Source organism: Eriocheir sinensis, chromosome 5 (genome assembly GCF_024679095.1).
Source record: "Eriocheir sinensis breed Jianghai 21 chromosome 5, ASM2467909v1, whole genome shotgun sequence".
Lineage (NCBI taxonomy): Eukaryota > Metazoa > Arthropoda > Malacostraca > Decapoda > Varunidae > Eriocheir > Eriocheir sinensis.
In genome coordinates, this window is record NC_066513.1 from 8,436,283 (window position 1) to 8,453,893 (window position 17,611).

The 17,611-nt window shown below is 44.3% G+C and overlaps 1 protein-coding gene and 1 long non-coding RNA gene across 3 annotated transcripts in view; both read left to right on the forward strand.

Annotated features, from left to right (window-relative positions):
- LOC126984023 (receptor-type tyrosine-protein phosphatase F-like) overlaps positions 1-17,611 on the forward strand; it is a 196,407-nt gene that overhangs the window by 35,526 nt on the left and 143,270 nt on the right. Inside the window, exons 3-4 of one of the 2 annotated variants that reach the window (XM_050837367.1) lie at positions 9,971-10,223; positions 10,784-10,851. The exons of the other annotated variant lie outside the window; for it this stretch is intronic. Of the exons in view, the coding sequence (XP_050693324.1) occupies positions 9,971-10,223; positions 10,784-10,851 (321 nt within the window). The remainder of the gene's footprint in view (positions 1-9,970; positions 10,224-10,783; positions 10,852-17,611) is intronic. 2 annotated transcript variants of the gene reach the window in all.
- On the forward strand, positions 10,858-14,983 carry LOC126984044 (uncharacterized). Its single transcript, XR_007736371.1, has 3 exons — positions 10,858-11,165; positions 11,196-11,255; positions 11,436-14,983. It is a non-coding gene; the product is annotated as an uncharacterized LOC126984044 (long non-coding RNA).

Here is a 17,611-nt window from a genome sequence, read left to right on the forward strand (position 1 = left end):
GAGGCCATGAGGAAGGAAAATCGAGTCCTTCGTTCATCAGGTCCTCAGACAGGCGATGTACATAGTACACCGTCACAAGATGGGGCTGGCAGGTAGTCAAGAGCCATGGCAGCTGGTTAAGGTTGAAGAGGACCAATCCTGCGGGTGTGGAGTGCCGCAACTCCTTCCAGGCATACTCTCTGATCTGAGGGAAAGAGTGAAGGAGCAGGAGGTGAAGGAGAGGAGGGCAGATGACAAATCCCTGCCCAGAGGTAACATTTTGGTTGTTGGGGATAGCCAGGTCAGGTTGTTAGATATGGCCTTCTGTGCTAAAGATAGGACACGTAGGACCAGGGTGTGTTTTCCTGGGGCGGGGATTAGGGATGTCAGCGACAGGGTAGAGTCGTGCATGTCAGGCGAGGGAGTCAAACCCATCGTCTGCCTGAGCGTGGAGGAACGACATAGGCAGGTTAGGTAGTGAGCAGCTTCTGCGTCGCTACATAGAGGCTCTTCGAAGAGTTACGTCCAAAGGCGGGGTTCCTGTGGTGTGTGGGGTTCTGCCAAGGCGGCGGGTTGGTGCCATTTGGATGTCCAGGGATATTGCATTAAACTGCAGGTTGGCAGATTATTGCAAAGCCAATGGATGGACATTTGTCGACGCCTGGGACAGTTTCTTTGGCAAGAACCACCTATACCAGAGGGACGGGGTTCACCTTTCATGGGAGGGGGTACACATCTTGTCTGATGCCCTTGAACGTGGATTGGGGGGTAAGTAAGAAGGGGCCTAAGATGGCAATACCAAGTGGGGGCACTAAATGTAGTAATAATAATAGCGGCTGTAGGGTAAGGCAAGGGGTAGGTCTAAATGTGTACTATACAAACAGTAGAAGTATTAGGAATAAGATAGATTTATTGAGGGGAAAGGCGTGCGTAGATAAATTTGATATGATAGCGATCACAGAGTCATGGATAAACACTGCAGACAGACACTTTCTCCCAGAATTATAGATTGAAGGGTATAAGTTACTCCACCAAGATCGAATAGGCAGGAAGGGGGGTGGGGTCGCACTCTTCGTAAGGGACAATCTTAAGTGTGTCATTAACAACTCAATCAAGGAAGATAGCAATACAGAATCCCTCTGGATAGAAACAATAGGTAGGAAGGAAAAGCTTGTCATCGGAGTACTTTACAGACCGCCCAACCTTACCAGGGACAGTAGCCAACCCCTTTTACAAGAAATTAGTAGGGCGTCAAGATATAGGAATGTGTGTGTAATTGGGGATTTCAATTATAGGAACATAGAGTGGGGTACTTTATCTGGAGACCAAGAGGCACAGGATTTGTTAGATGTGATACAGGATAGTTTCCTTAAGCAGTTAATTAGAACACCAACGAGGGAAGAAAATATTTTGGATTTGTTGTTAACTAATAGAGATGACATAATAAGCAATATTGAGGTTGGGGATTCATTAGGTAACAGTGATCATGAGGAAATTATATTTAATATTAAATGGGAGGATAGAGTCAGCAGTAACAACACATTAATACCTGACTTCAGGAAGGCAGACTACGAGGGGTTAAGAACACAGCTGCAGAGGCTTAGGGGAGTGAGATCCGAAGTAGGTCAGGACCCAGAGCAGGGAGGGGCGTTAATCTCTGGTGAGGTCACTAGTCAGGTCAGTAGCTTGGAGGGTGAGTACAATAGTCTGGTCAGGGAGATTAAACTAGGACAGAAACAGTTTATACTTCACAGGGAAGTCAGGTCAACAGGTAATTACCCGCGATGGATGACAGACAGGCTAAAAACTGAAACAGGAAGGAAAAGAGGACTATATGTTAGAATTAAAAGGGGGGAAACTCACCTAAGGGATAGTTACAACGATTTAGCTAGAGCAGTAAAGAAGAACACACGTATGGCAAAACGTAATTATGAGATTAGAATTGCCAGTGAAGCAAAGGCCAATCCAAAGGGCTTCTTTCAGCTTTATAAAACCAAGGTCAGGGATAAGATAGGGCCGCTTAAGTGAGGAGAAACACTGATTGATAGTGATGAGGAAATGAGCGAGGCGTTAAATAGATATTTCTTAACTGTATTTACCAAAGAAAGATTAGATGATATACCTGAGGGAGAACAGATCTACAGGGGAGAAGAGGTAGAAGAATTAACCGACATCAGATAGACTTAAAGTCACTAAGGCGCCAGGGCCAGATGAACTTTTCCCCAGGGTAATAAAGGAATGTGAAACTGAAATAAGTGGGCAGTTAACAGAAGTATTTAGGAAGTCACTAGACACAGGGGTGGTGCCTGTTTCATGGAGGCAGGCACACGTTATTCCAATATTTAAAAAGGGAGACAAATCTTCTATGGAGAACTATAGGCCGATTAGTTTGACGTCAGTTATAGGTAAAATGATTGAGCCAATAATAGCTGATAGTATTAGGGACCATATTGACAGACATAATTTAATTCACGATTCACAGTATGGGTTTATTAAAGGAAAGTCGTGCCTCACTAATCTTTTATCCTTTTACAATAGAGTATTCGAGGCAGCTGACAATGATGAGAGCTATGATGTGATTTATCTTGATGTTAGTAAGGTCTTCGATAAGGTACCTCACCAGAGACTGTTAAATAAAGACAGGGCTCATGGGATAAGAGGGAAGGTATTTGATTGGATTAAGGCGTGGATTAGCGACATGAAACAGAGGGTTACCATTAACGGTAAAACATCCGAATGGGGTAATGTTACCAGTGGGGTTCCTCAAGGTTCAGTTTTAGGCCCGCTTTTATTCATTATCTACATCAATGACATAGACAATGGGATAACTAGTGACATAGGTAAATTTGCAGATGACACCAAAATAGGACGCACTATTAGGACAGGGGAGGATGCTAGAGCACTGCAGGAGGATCTCAACAAACTGTCAGCTTGGTCAGAGAAATGGCAGATGAATTTTAACATCACCAAGTGTAGCGTACTTAGTGTAGGAACACGCAACCCATTACACAGGTATAGTTTAAACTCCACAGCAATAGGCAGGTCTGAGTGTGAAAGGGATTTGGGAGTGTTAGTGAACTCTGACCTAAAACTAAGGAAGCAATGTATTAGTGCGAGGAATAGGGCTAACAGGGTATTAGGCTTTATTAACAGGACGGTAACCAACAGGAGTGCAGAGGTCTTCCTCAGACTCTCTTTAGCGTTAGTTAGGCCACACTTAGATTATGCTGTCCAGTTTTGGTGCCCACACTACAGAATCTCACTAGAATCAGTTCAGAGGAGGATGACCAAGATGATTCAGGGGCTGAGGAACCTCCCATATCAAAATAGGCTGAAACATCTAAACTTACATTCACTGGAAAGACGAAGAGTGCGGGGAGATCTGATAGAAGTATTCAAATGTGTCAAGGGTTACAACAAAGGCGATATGAGTAAAGTACTGAGAATTAGCCAGCAGGATATAACTCGCAGTAATGGATTTAAATTAGAAAAGTATAGATTTAGGAAAGATATAGGCAAGCATTGGTTTAGTAATAGGGTGGTGGGGGAATGGAATAGACTCAGCAATCACATAGTTAGTGCAGGGACGATAGCTTGTTTTAAGAGTAGACTGGATAGCTACATGGACGAGGACGACAGGTGGCAGTGAGGTGTGGGTGCAGTAAGGTGACAGGGTACTGGTGCGTGCATAGTACCGCCGGTAAAACGAGGATCAAGCCTCTACCTGTAACCCCTGAAACTACACCTCACCCATCGTGAGTAGTGGGGAGGAGCAGGAGCTGCCCTGTGTAGGCCACCCGGCCTCTTGCAGTTTCCCTATGTTCTTATGTTCTTATGTCGAGTGAAGTGCTTGAATACGTGAGTCCAAGACACAGTACCTACATTTAGACTAGCTGGTTTGGAAGTGGAGCGCGGCGAATTTCTGTGAACAATTACCACAATTGAAATATTTGGACGGCATGGTTACCTTGTTATTTACTGCAGCAAGAAACATTACAGTTGAGACGTATTTACAAACTGCGTGGGTGGCTGTGCTGAACACCTGGAAGGAGTTTGTGGTTGGGTCGAGTCCCGCGGGAGAGTTTAAGGTGTGCCGCCTGACTCTCGGGCCCACACTTGTTTTCTCTGTGGGATTAAAATTCTCTGGAGGATTAAACTTTTCCTCCTTTTCAAAACAGGTGTGCTGGTACGGGTCAAGCTTTATACCTCTACGTTAGTGACACATAATCTCTACGTTAGCAACACACAAGGAGCTCACTGTCTTTCACTGGGTGCTGTGGTAGGTTGTGTAGATGTAATACTACTGAGGACAGACAGGAAGACACAAATAGTTGATAAGTAACTCATCCGCTCGCGGCTGCAGCACGTGTAGGTCCCACAGTCAAGGTAGTCCTCTCACTGGTAAAGCAATCCTCGCAACACTTCAAACATTAGTCAGACGCGTCATAGCACTGAGATAGACGTTAATTACGTTGAATGGCACTAATTAAGACAAGTAAACAAGCACAATTAATCGTTCGATCTTTGAGAAGGCATACGTGCCTATTTAAGTAACGGTTAGTTAAAACGTGTATGAACGGATTTCGGAAATTGTGACGTTAAAATGTAACACACAGGGAGTCGATTCACAAAAACAAGGCGTCGGTTCACAAACACAAGGTGCGTAGAGCAAGTGTAAGGTGTGGGTGCCGGAGCGGCAAGGTCAACGACCGTCCCTTTTAGGAGGTCAGGAGTGATAAAAGAATGCAATGCAGAATTGATAGAGCCAATTTATGATATCATAAGTTGTTCATTAGGGTCTGGAACGGTGCCGAGAGAATGGAAAAGAGCAAACATTATACCCTTAAATTATAGGCCAGTCTTACTCACAAGTGTAATCTGTAAAATGTGTGAAAGAATTATAAAAAAAAAAACAATGGGATGAACATCTGGAAAGTTTGGATTTAAGCAAGGAAAGTCGTGTGACACAAATCTGATTTGTTTTTACTCGAGAATAATAGATACAATACAAGAAAGAGACAGATGGATGGATTGTATATACCTAGACCTGAAAAAAGCTGTTGATAAAGTGCCGCATAATAGACTATTGTGGATATTAGAGTATAGAGGAAGACTGAGAGGCAGTAGGAAAAACTGGATGAGGGAGTATCTTGTAGGAAGAGACATGAGAATAGTGGTTAGGGATGGAAAATCGGAGTGGAGAGAGGTGACATGTGGAGTGCTGCAGGGATCTGTACTCGCACCAATAATAGTACATGAACTTGTTTGCTGATGATACAAAGCTGCAAAGAAGGATAAGGACGGAGGAAGATTGTATGAGGTTGCAGGAGGATCTGAATGAAATATGTGAGTGGAGCAACAAATGAGAAATGGAATTCAGTGCAAGCAAATGTCACGTATTGAGGATGGGAAAAAGGTAAAAATAGACCCCTGAAACAATATAAAATGGGTGAAAGAGACATACGTGTGGTTGAGAAAGATAAAGACCTTTGAGTGACAATTCGGGATTATTTGACGCCAGAAAACACCTAAACATGATATTTGGTGATACATGCAGACTATTGCAAGATGTTAGATTTGGATTCCACTATATGGATGTAGATATGATGACAGAGATAATAAAGGCAATAATTAGAGCAAAGTTAGAATATGCAGCAGTGGTATGGTTCCCACACACGAAAAAAGGATGTAAATAAACTGGAAAGGATTCAGATAATTGCAACAAAAATGGTACCTGAACTCTGAAATCTGCCGTATGAAGAAAGACTCGAACGCCAGGCCCTGTATGCTACAAATGGGTAAATACACACACGCACGCACGCACGCACGGACGCTCGCACGCACACAGACAGACAGACAGACAGAAAGACACACACACACACACACACACACACACACACACACACACTCACCTGACCAGTATCTTTAATTAACAAGCATTGAATGTATAACATGCGAAAGACTAATCAAGAAACATTGGATGGAGCATTTAGAAAAAGGGGGAACACTGCAGGCCCAGAAAATGTCCTGTACCAGTGTTGATCAGTTGTGCTCTTTGGAATGCCACCATTTCATAGGTAATATAATACAGGCTGTGGTAACACGTAAATGTGACTGCTAAGACTTTCCCGGGCACCACACGAGATTTACACGCGAGCAGGGTCGGCTCCGATTCTGAATTGAACTGAGGAGTATTTTTTTTGGTGTCGGTAATCTATTACGACCGACCATCAGGATCCACCGGAAAAGCCCAGCGCAATAGGCTATGGCTGCAATGTAAAAAAAAAAAAAATAATAATAATTACCGACACCAAAAAAATTACTCCTCAGTTCAATTCAGAATCGGAGCCGACCCAAGAACCACGTCTGCGGAAAGAGTGAGCTCACACAGCTGATCAAGATTGGTAGATAATAATGTGTGACAAATTTCCTGGATCTACAATACTAACAGAAAACTAGTGGACTTTAGAAGCGGACAATCTTGTTTTACAAATCTGATGTTTCCACTCAAGAGTATTAGAAATAACACAAGAAAGAGATTGATGGGCAGATGGCATACAGATGGCCTTTTGCTAAAGTTTCACACAATAGACTGTTCTGGAAACTGGAAGAGACAAGAGATATGAAAGGGAAAGTAAAGAACTGGATGGAAGATTGTTTGGAGATCAGAAAAATGAGAACTATAATGAGAAGAAAAATAAAATTGAAAAAGAGTGACGAGTGGAGTGCCACAGGGCTCAGTGCTGGTACCAATCATGTTTATTATCTATAACGATTAATTATCCTTCCAGATGGAGTAACCAGCTACATGAGCCTGTTTGTAGACGTGGAAAATTATTTAGGAAATAAGAAACCAAGAGGATTGTGAGAGGCTGTAGAAGGGCATTGACAAGGTATATGAATGGACAAAAATTTAGGAAATGGAATTCAGTGCAAATAACTGCCCTGCTCTGTAAATCGGGAGAGGTGAAATACGACCCACATACACATATAAAATGGGAGATTATATAATAGTGAGAGGAAAGGAGGTAAAAGTTATGGGGATGGTAATTCAAATAAGCATGACTTGTCACCAGTCTGGCAATACACAACATATCTGGAGAAACATGCTTGTTATGGAATGTAAAAAATGCATTTCACTACCTGGATAAAGATATGATTAAGATAACAACCACAATGATTACAGCAAAACTAGAATATGCATTAGCTGTGTGGTCTCCTCACAAAAAAAAAGTGAACAAACTGGAAAGAATACAAAAAGTAGCCCTCAAGATGGTACCAGAACTGGAGGACTTATGAAGAAAGGTTAAAAGAAATGCAACTGGTAACACTGGAAAAAAGAAGTGAGACGTGACCTAATTTCAGTATATAAACTCATGAATGACTTGGAAACTTGAGGTAATCAAGGCCTGTTACTGAGAAGGGGCAATGCCAACAGAGAGTTAAGAGGTCGTAAAACCTCTCTCCACAGATATATAAATACTTGGAACGAACTGAAAGAAGTGGTGGAGGCAAAGAGTGCACGGAGCTTGAAGGAAAAACTGGACAAATACAGATATGGAGACAGGACCACATGAGTGTAGCTCAGGCCCTGTATAATACAACTCTCTCTCTCTCTCTCTCTCTCTCTCTCTCTCTCTCTCTCTCTCTCTCTCTCTCTCTCTCTCTCTCGTCGGGCAATAAAATTCGTCGGGCAACAAAAATGATCCCTTCCTTGCGCAACAAATCCTACGAAGGAAGGCTTTCCACCCTTAACATGTTCTCTCTTAAGAAACGTCGCCTCCGAGGAAATCTGATCGAATGTTTTAAAATACTTAATGGTTTCACGAATGTAGACAGAACAAAATTGTTTATGATCGATGACACTTTGCGAACGAGGAACAATGGCATAAAACTCAAATGTTGACAAGTAAATTCAGACTGCACCAAATTTTCTTCACCAACGTTGTAGTGCGAGAATGGAATAAGCTTCCACCGTCAGTGGTCCAGTGTAACACAATTGACTCCTTTAAAAACAAGCTCGACCGTCACTTCCTTGAACTTAATATTAACTAGAGTAGAAAAGTAACGTTTTGGAGCCATCTGATTAATGTAGATTCACTTAGGTTTATGGACAGACCACCTAGTCTGGACCATGGGGTCTGTGTGGTCTGAATGTCTGTGTAACTCTCTCTCTCTCTCTCTCTCTCTCTCTCTCTCTCTCTCTCTCTCTCTCTCTCTCTCTCTCTCTCTCACACACACACACACACACACACACAGACTGGGTGACCATTTCGGTCACCCAGCAGCAGGGGAAGGTCAGTTCAGGTGGCTGGCAGTGCGGCAGCCTCGTTCGGAGCAAGATGTACGGCAACTTCATCAACGCTGTGCACTTGTTATCACGGCTACATCAACCAGCCGGGCAGCACCCACCACCTGTGTCTCGCCCACCCAGGAGCTTAGCACCTCCTTACTAAGCCTGGGTCATGGCCTGGGTATATCTGAGTGACATCCCATAAACCCATAAACTGCCCACCTGCACCACCAACGTCAACTGTCACCTGAACCCAGCCTCTGACCTGACCTGACCAACCGTCATCTGATGAAACCGCACCTTCCCCCCCTCTCGGGACCTCCGCACTGCACCCCCCTCCGGCCCCCCTCCCCTCTTCTCCCTCCTCAAGCTCCATCGCCCCAACCATCCCACACACATCAGACCTCCGATCCCCGACCCCTTCTTTTTTGTACTTGTTTCATTTGCGAAGTAAAATTGTATTTATAATATGTAAATTTTCAGACTGCCGCAACTAAATAAACCGTTTATTATTATTATTGTTATTACACCCACACACCCACACCCACACCCACACACCCACACCCACACACACACACAGAGAAGCACACATGTAACAAGTGTGTGCTTCATACGTGTCTAGTAACTGTACGATACACAGCAAGACTGTTTCTTCTCTCAGCCCTTGCTAGCTGTCTCTCTGCTTAGCGTTAGTGGTGCCACAGTCTACATACACACAGTCAGCCAGCCACGGAACACCTATCAAAAGTGAGTCCAGTAGGCGCAGTGACGTCAAGCGCGCCGAGACTCTTACTCACCTCACCTGCCCCGCACGATGACACATTCTCATAAATACTTCTGTAGTTCGCGTACATTATCTTCTAACTATAATTTGACAACTGCATTCACTGCCGAGCCTAATGGTACAAACATAAATTGTCTGTCATGTGTCTGAGGCAAGATATAACGAATAAAACATAAACATGTACCACGAGAGCATCCATTACACAGCCTCTCCCATCGGCGGCCTCCTTACAAATTGTCTGAAGGCACCACGGCTCTTACTTTATATCTTGATCTTATCGTTAAATCTCGCCTCAGACACTTGACAGACAATTTGTTTGTACCATTAGACTCGGCAGTGAATGCAGAACTTTCGATACTCATGGAAAAAATAGCATAACCAATAATAAAGACGTCTCGGTGAGTTGAAGTGAAAGCTGTTCCGAAATGTTTGTAACGCTATTTATTTATAATTATTTTCTGAGTAAGTATTTAAAGGAATACTGTTATAAACGATTACATTTCATGTCTCCTGAACGGAATTCAGTTGTCAAATAATAGTTAGAAGATAATGTAAGCGATCTACAGAAGTATTTATGAGAATGTGTCATCGTGCGGGGCAGGTGAGGTGAGGAGGAGTCTCAGCGCGCGTGACGTCACTGCCCCCCCCCCCCCCTCTCATGCGCGGGCAAAGGGTTGTCCGGTCTGGCTGTCTGACTGTGTGTGTATGTAGACTGTGAGTGGTGCTACAAAACAAAAATGTGCAGACAGCCAAGACGAGGTACACAACGAGAGGCTCGTCCGTTTCAAAGAAACTTTTGTTCATAAATAGGAGCTGTGAATGAAAGCAACTTTGGTAAAGAATTGATTATCACAGAAAGTTAGCAGGACTACATATTCTTAATAATTTTTCAAGACACTCGTATGTTCCCACAGGAAGATGGGAGCAGGAGGCTCGCTCAGGAGTACAAAACATTTGCACGGAACACACACACGTTCTCTGGCCTGACACCGGGCACGATGTACACGTTCTCTGACATAAAAGCGAACATGATGTACACGTTCTCTGGCCTGACACCGAACACAAGTTACCACGTCCAGGCGCTGGTGAAGGTGACGGTGGGCGGCAAGACCTGCACGGCTGACGGGGAGGAGGTGAAGGCCATGAACTTCACCACTTTTTGTCCAGGTAGAGAGAGAGAGAGAGAGAGAGAGAGAGAGAGAGAGAGAGAGAGAGAGAGAGAGAGAGAGAGAGAGAGAGAGAGCATAATGAACACCTCTGAGTGCCGGGGATCGATCCCCTAGCCTTCCGAATGAAAGTCAGGGCAGCATATCAACTACACCAAAAAGGTCACCGCGCCAGAAGCCACTTCTGCAGCCAGTAACTGACGCCCCAGCACCGCACTGTGGACATGAAGGTGAAGGTGACCCCCTTAAACTCGTGACTGTCGGAAACGCTTTTAATCAACCCTTTATGGCACATACGGTGTATATATAATGAACACCACTGAGTGCTGGGATCGAACCGGGCCTTCCGAGTGGAAGTCAGGGCAGCATACCAACTACGCCCTGACTTCCACTCGGAAGACCCGGGTTCGATCCCCGGCACTCAGTGGTGTTCATTAGGGGATATTTTCACTGGGTTAATGCAGTTGAGAGAGAGAGAGAGAGAGAGAGAGAGAGAGAGAGAGAGAGAGAGAGAGAGAGAGAGAGAGAGAGAGAGAGAGATAATCCTTTCTCTACACACAGATCCGCCGAAGCCTGTAGGACTGTCAGCCACCAGACGCTACGACACCAGAATTGCTGTTCAATGGTCGGTGAGTCAGCAGATGATGCGAGTCAGCAGTGTGATTCAGCAGGTGGTGTGAGTCGGCCGATGGTGTGATAGCAGGTCGTGTGTTTATGCAGCATGATTTAGCAGGTGGTGTGAATTAGCAGTGTGAGTCAGCAGGTGTTGTGAGCTAGCAGTGCGAGTCAGCAGGTGTTGTGAGCTAGCAGTGCGAGTCAGCAGGTGTTGTGAGCTAGCAGTGTGAGTCAGGAGGTGTTGTGAGCTAGACGTGTGAGTCAGCAGGTGTTGTGAGCTAGACGTGTGAGTCAGCAGGTGTTGTGAGCTAGACGTGTGAGTCAGCAGGTGTTGTGAGCTAGCAGTGTGAGTCAGCAGGTGTTGTGAGCTAGACGTGTGAGTCAGCAGGTGTTGTGAGCTAGACGTGTGAGTCAGCAGGTGTTGTGAGCTAGCAGTGCGAGTCAGCAGGTGTTGTGAGCTAGACGTGTGAGTCAGCAGGTGTTGTGAGCTAGCAGTGCGAGTCAGCAGGTGTTGTGAGCTACACGTGTGAGTCAGCAGGTGTTGTGAGCTAGACGTGTGAGTCAGCAGGTGTTGTGAGCTAGAAGTGTGAGTCAGCAGGTGTTGTGAGCTAGACGTGTGAGTCAGCAGGTGTTGTGAGCTAGACGTGTGAGTCAGCAGGTGTTGTGAGCTAGACGTGTGAGTCAGCAGGTGTTGTGAGCTAGACGTGTGAGTCAGCAGGTGTTGTGAGCTAGACGTGTGAGTCAGCAGGTGTTGTGAGCTAGACGTGTGAGTCAGCAGGTGTTGTGAGCTAGCAGTGCGAGTCAGCAGGTGTTGTGAGTTAGCAGTGTGAGTCAGCAGGTGTTGTGAGCTAGACGTGTGAGTCAGCAGGTGTTGTGAGCTAGCAGTGCGAGTCAGCAGGTGTTGTGAGCTAGACGTGTGAGTCAGCAGGTGTTGTGAGCTAGCAGTGTGAGACAACAGGTGTTGTGAGCTAGCAGTGTGAGTCAGCAGTGTGAGACAACAGGTGTTGTGAGCTAGCAGTGTGAGTCAGCAGTGTAAGTCAGCAGTATATGTCAGCAGGTGGTGTGATTTAGCAGGTGGTGTGAGTCAGAGGGTGGTGTGAATCGGTAGGTCATGTGAGTCAGCAGGTGGTGTGAGTCATGAGGTGATGTGAAACAAAAGTGGCAGGTGACGTGAATCAGCTGGTTGTGTACACAGCAGGCGGCCTGGGTCGATGTTCTGCCGCAAGGGGCGGAGGGTTGAGGTGGAAGGTCCAGGTCATTCGTCACGTGAATACATATTAGTTTGCAGGGGTATGAGTTTTTATATTTATTACAATTAATTACTTTGCCGACGTTAACAGCGGTAATAAATGCAGGATGTACCTAGAATGGTCTCAAAAAGCCGACACGATCACGCTAACATTACAGAACAGGTAAGTTACAACAGCAAACATTGCGCAAGTTGGTCTTGATCCTGATCTTGATCTTGATGTCACAGGATACTTGAGATTTATCTCCAGCCTGGCCTTTGTATCGGCAGCTCCTCTAAAAGAAAACAAAACATACAGAAAGACGGTGCCATAATCATGGCAAAATATCATTGCCTACATCTTCCACGCCACATGCTCTCCAATAACTTTTTCACTGCCTCAATCACTCGTCCATTCGTCTCTCCACTCAGCCCCAGCAGCAGCACCATCCACTCCTTTCCAGTCCTCCCATCACTTCACGTCCCATCTCACTCAGAAACACCTGCATCACTTTCGTTCTCTCTTTGTCACACTTCTTACAGTCTAGCACTACACGCTGCACAGTCTGGTTCACACCCCTGTGACCCATGTGGCACACTTTGCTGCTGGACTCGGACCATCTATAGTTCCTTGCATTCACATCCAAATACTGCGCTCTAGCAATGAAAAGAAGATCACCTCCCAGGCTTCCCTCATACCACACCTCACTCTCTGGGGCATCTTTATCCCTGTAACAGTCGAGGGTTTCCTTTCTTTCCATCTCATTCATCCACTTGCTCAATCCTTCATCTTTTACTGCCATATATATCACATTCTTCCACTTTCTTACATCCCACTCAAACCCCTCTCTATTGCTGTTTGTTATTCCCCATTTAAACACATTCTGCCTTTCCTCAAAAGGTTAATACACCCACCTATTTAGCAAACTATTCCTGTCTATCTTTCGCCCACATATATTCGCCCATTTGCCATTTCTTATATTCCATTCCACACGTATAACTTTCGTGTTAAACTTGCATCCTCCATTCGCTCCTGTCTCACTTTATATCTCAAGGTTGCTTTCATTAGTCTTTCCCTAAAAGTACTCCATCCCATGTCACCCCTAAGAGCCTCTATTGCTGCAAACCTTGGTGCATTCAGTGCCATTCTTGCTACCCTATTCTGTCCCAATTCCAGTTTCTCTATCTCTCTGTCGTTCAATGTCACCACATCCATTCCATACATAATGCTCGGGACAGCCACACTCTTCCAAACCACACGGACGAATCATACGTGCTCACTCTCATCCTCGCTGCACTCCCCAAACTGCCTACCCACTGGCTCGTCGTACCTGTCTTCTCATTCTTGGCCCTATCGCATCCATTTACATCCATCCACACTTTTAGATACATGTCTGTTGCAACTCATTCCCTTCCAGTCTCCATGTTGTTTGTCTCTCATCCTCTGACCTATTAACTATCATTATCTTGCTCTTCGCACTACTAAATCTAACCCCTAAATCTCTTCCATATCCCCCTACCACATCTAATAGTCTTTGTAAGTCTTTAGCAGACACAATCATAACCACCTCATCATCCGCGTACAACAACACACATACATTGTCCTCTCCCACTCTCACCCCTGCATTCATTCTTCTCATCCTGACTGCTAACTCCTCCGTGAGAGACTTGATCTTGCTCTTGCTTCAGGAGGTAGTCACTCCGTTCGGTAGTAAAGGTAGTATCTCACTGAGCGACGAACGTTTGGCGATAGCGGCGACTAGCGGTTCGTTACTTTTGCTGACGAATTTTGGCGACCCTACTAATCGCCAAGTATTCGCAAGTCAGTGAGAGTCCAAATGCGAATAGTTGATGAATACTTAACGACATGTTGGAGACATTTTAATTAATATTTGGCGAACAATTGAAGAAAAGTTGAAAAACAATTGACGAATAGTTGACGAATTCTGCGAGCAGTCAGCGACATTTTGCCGAATGTGGCAAATAAAGCGACTGTTTGACAACTGTTCGGAGAACATTTGACAACAAACTGAAGTATAGCCTATGAACAGTGTGTGAACAGTCTGTGAATAGTCCGCGAATCCACCTCACCCCCCCCCCCTCACCCTCCAATGGATCCTACCCTATAATACAGGTCGGTTTAATGTGTCCACTATCATTTTCCTCTGTATCCTCGAAGGAATCAGTGCTCAGAAGGATCAAGATTTTTAGAAACAGTACCCTGCTATATTTGAAGATGAATTTCCAGAATTTAAAGATGGATTATTTTAAGGAACAACAGCAGCTTGAAGCAGCTGCAGCTGAAGAAGAATGTTGCCTGGCAGTTTCCTAGCTTGTTTGCTAGGCGGTCTGCTGGGCATGGAGGGGCATCCTGGGCATCTTTATGCATCATGCTGTCCTTTCTGACTATCCTTCCTTCTAGGTATGATTGTCAAAAAAATGATAAAATGCGCAAACGACGTGAACTGTTCGCCAACCACTCTGAAAATGATCGTCAACCGTTCGGCGCGCGCCCCTTTTATATCGTCACAGTCACGTGAACATACACAATCACCAACCATGAGCAGAGTTCGCCAACTGTTCGTCAACTATTCATGAACTATTCGTCAACTATACATCAACTATTCGTCAACTATTCATCAACTGTTCACTAGTTTTTGTGTTCGTCAACTGGTGGCCAAATATTCATCAACTATTCGTGAATTATTCACCAACTTTTCTTCAACCTGTCGTCAAAAGGGGTGTTATTATAATGTTCGCATAAAATTCTCAAATAAATTATAGCGACTACACAATTCGTCAACTATTATCCAACCATTCGGTGTATTTGTGAACTATGCTGTAATTATTCTTCAACTATTCTTCACATTCTGGAGGTGGGCGAATAGTTGAAGAATAGTTGACGATCAAAAAGACCTTTTGCAGACCAGTTGAATGATAGTTGATGACTGTGTTCATATATTGCGAAAAGTCATGTTCGCCAAAGTTTCTTGAAAATGTTAAACATATTCCTCGGAAGGTCGGCGAACGTTTGGTAAACATGGCGAAAACTTGACGAATTTTTACTGATTTTTTTTTAAAGAATAATTTACGATTCCGGCGAATGTCCGAAAATGCCTGTTCTCTGCTTTCGGTAACTGTTAGCAACCCCAGTGAGATACCCACTTAAGTACAGCCTGTGTAACGGCTTACTCACTCAGGAAAACAGCCTGAAGACAAAATGAATTGACTATGCCGAGAGTCCGTAGTGACACGAGCGGGGACATTTACAAGAGTCCACCCTATCCAGTGTGCACACCCCAGGCGCTTTCCAGGAATTTTTTTACCCCCTCTGTTGTCCTTCTGGCCCCTGCCTGCAGCACACTCATACTTAGCAAGAGTCCCATCGCCCTTTTTACATTCCCCTCTAGCATCCTATTCCACACTTCCGTTCCTCTCTCCTTTGTTATTTATTATTTATTATTATCTCTCTTTCACACCCAGGACACTCAGGTAACATACGTTCTATTGTCTCGTCGACCCCCCTTTACACATACGACATACCTTGCTTGCTTCCCCTAGTGGCCCACCTAAACATCCTACTATTCACCTCTAAGGATTCGGCCCTGACCTTGAAAACAACACTCTCCCCAGGTTACCGTCGTATTAACCTTCATACAAAGCTTAATTAATGTCATGAATAACAATGAAGTACCGCAACACTGGAAAACATCTGAAAAAGTTATGATAGAAAAAAAACAGCATACCACAAGTCAAAGAGCACAGACCAACAACCACAAGCTACACACTCACAATGAGCTTAATAACGGGGAAATTACTACAGCACATCAGATCAATGGGATAAATAAATGTTTTGCTGGCAGGATTTACAGAAGGGAGAAGATTAGAAGACAACTTATTTATATTAAGATATTGTAAAGAAAACAGCAAACAAAAAACAAAAACAGGAATTGATAATCACAGCAATAGATTTTGAAAAAGCCTTAGATTCAGTAAACAGAAAGTCCCTGATAATTTTTTTGAAGGAAATTGAATGTAATTCCTTGATCACTGACGCCATAGCAAGTCTGTACAGTACCCGGATGACCTAACAGAGCTCTACGTGGGCCAAAGAAAAGTAGGCGAGGTGGCGGTAACCGGCGGCAGAAGGCAAGGCTGTGCAGGTTCCCCACTGCTCTTTGTGCTGCCGATCAATCACATTATCAAACTGATCATTGATAGTCAAGTGGGTTTTAAGAAGAGTAATTTTACATCCCACTATTGTTTTATGCAGGTGATGGCCCAATTTTATCAAACAGCAGGAAAGAAATGGCCCAAATGATGATGGAAATATCGGCAGAGTGTGGACTAAATATAAATATACAATAGACTCATTGCGTGATCCTGAATAAAGGAGAACCAAAACCAAGTTGGATTAATAACACTGAGCTAGTGTCAGAAATAAAATACCTAGGGATAAGTTACATAAAGTAGAAGTTATATGAAAAATCATAAGGATATAAAAATTGAAATGTCAAGAAAAATGTCCAGTATTGTTTTTTCAGTCATGGCCAGATCCTGCAGCAGAGTTTTACTAAGGAAAACTACCGGAAGAGTGTGGTGATCCCAAATGTACTCACGGGAGGAGCAATGGTGGAATGGACTAAAGGGGCAGCAGGAAACACTGCAAAGGGTTTGAAGCACAGTGTGGAGGGAATCAATGGCTAAGAATAATACATGGACAAATAAAGGCATTAAGTATAAGATGCATGGAATAATTGAATCACACGGCTGAAGAAGACATCGATGAGAGACTAGGGGAATGGGGAGCAAGGAGGTGGAAGATGGGCATGGAGGGAAAATCAACCTTGATGACATACTTTAGAAATATACATGACATAAAAAAGAGACTATATATGACGACTCATTGAAATCTAAACCAATGTTCCGGTGCTGAACTAACTCACTACGTCTAAGCTGGAGGAAAAGGTCACAGAAGAAGAAGAAAACTGTGCTGTGTGCCGTCGAGGGGAGCAGGAAACACGGACACACTTCCTGCCGCAGTGCGATGGAGTGAATGAAGTGCGTGAAAATATAACACTGAGGAGGACCCCACGCTAGAAAAACATATCCTATTTACTTACACCAAATAGTGAATAGGAAGAAGAAAAATATAAAGTTTATGTGTAAGAACTGCGGATAATTAGAAAATGAAAAACTGAATTAACCATGAACCAAAATTGAAACCACAATTATTGCGCTGCCGTTGCAAAGGTAACAGCGAACCTACTTCTCTATCACTATCAGTGGGAGGCTTTACCTTCCACTTATACCATTCCAAAGAACTCTTCGCCCACACCCTCTGGCTTCACTTCCTTTTCCTCCCGCCGTAGCATCGTCTCGGAGAGTGTGAAGCCCACATTTCTTCTCCCAGAGTACGCTAGACTTGTTCCACTTTGTCCCTTGGCCCGTCCACTCATATATCTTACGAGGCCATATATTCTCATTCATCTTTCTCAGCCTAACTTTGTACCCTAAAACTGCCTTTCCTATTCTTTCCTCGAAGG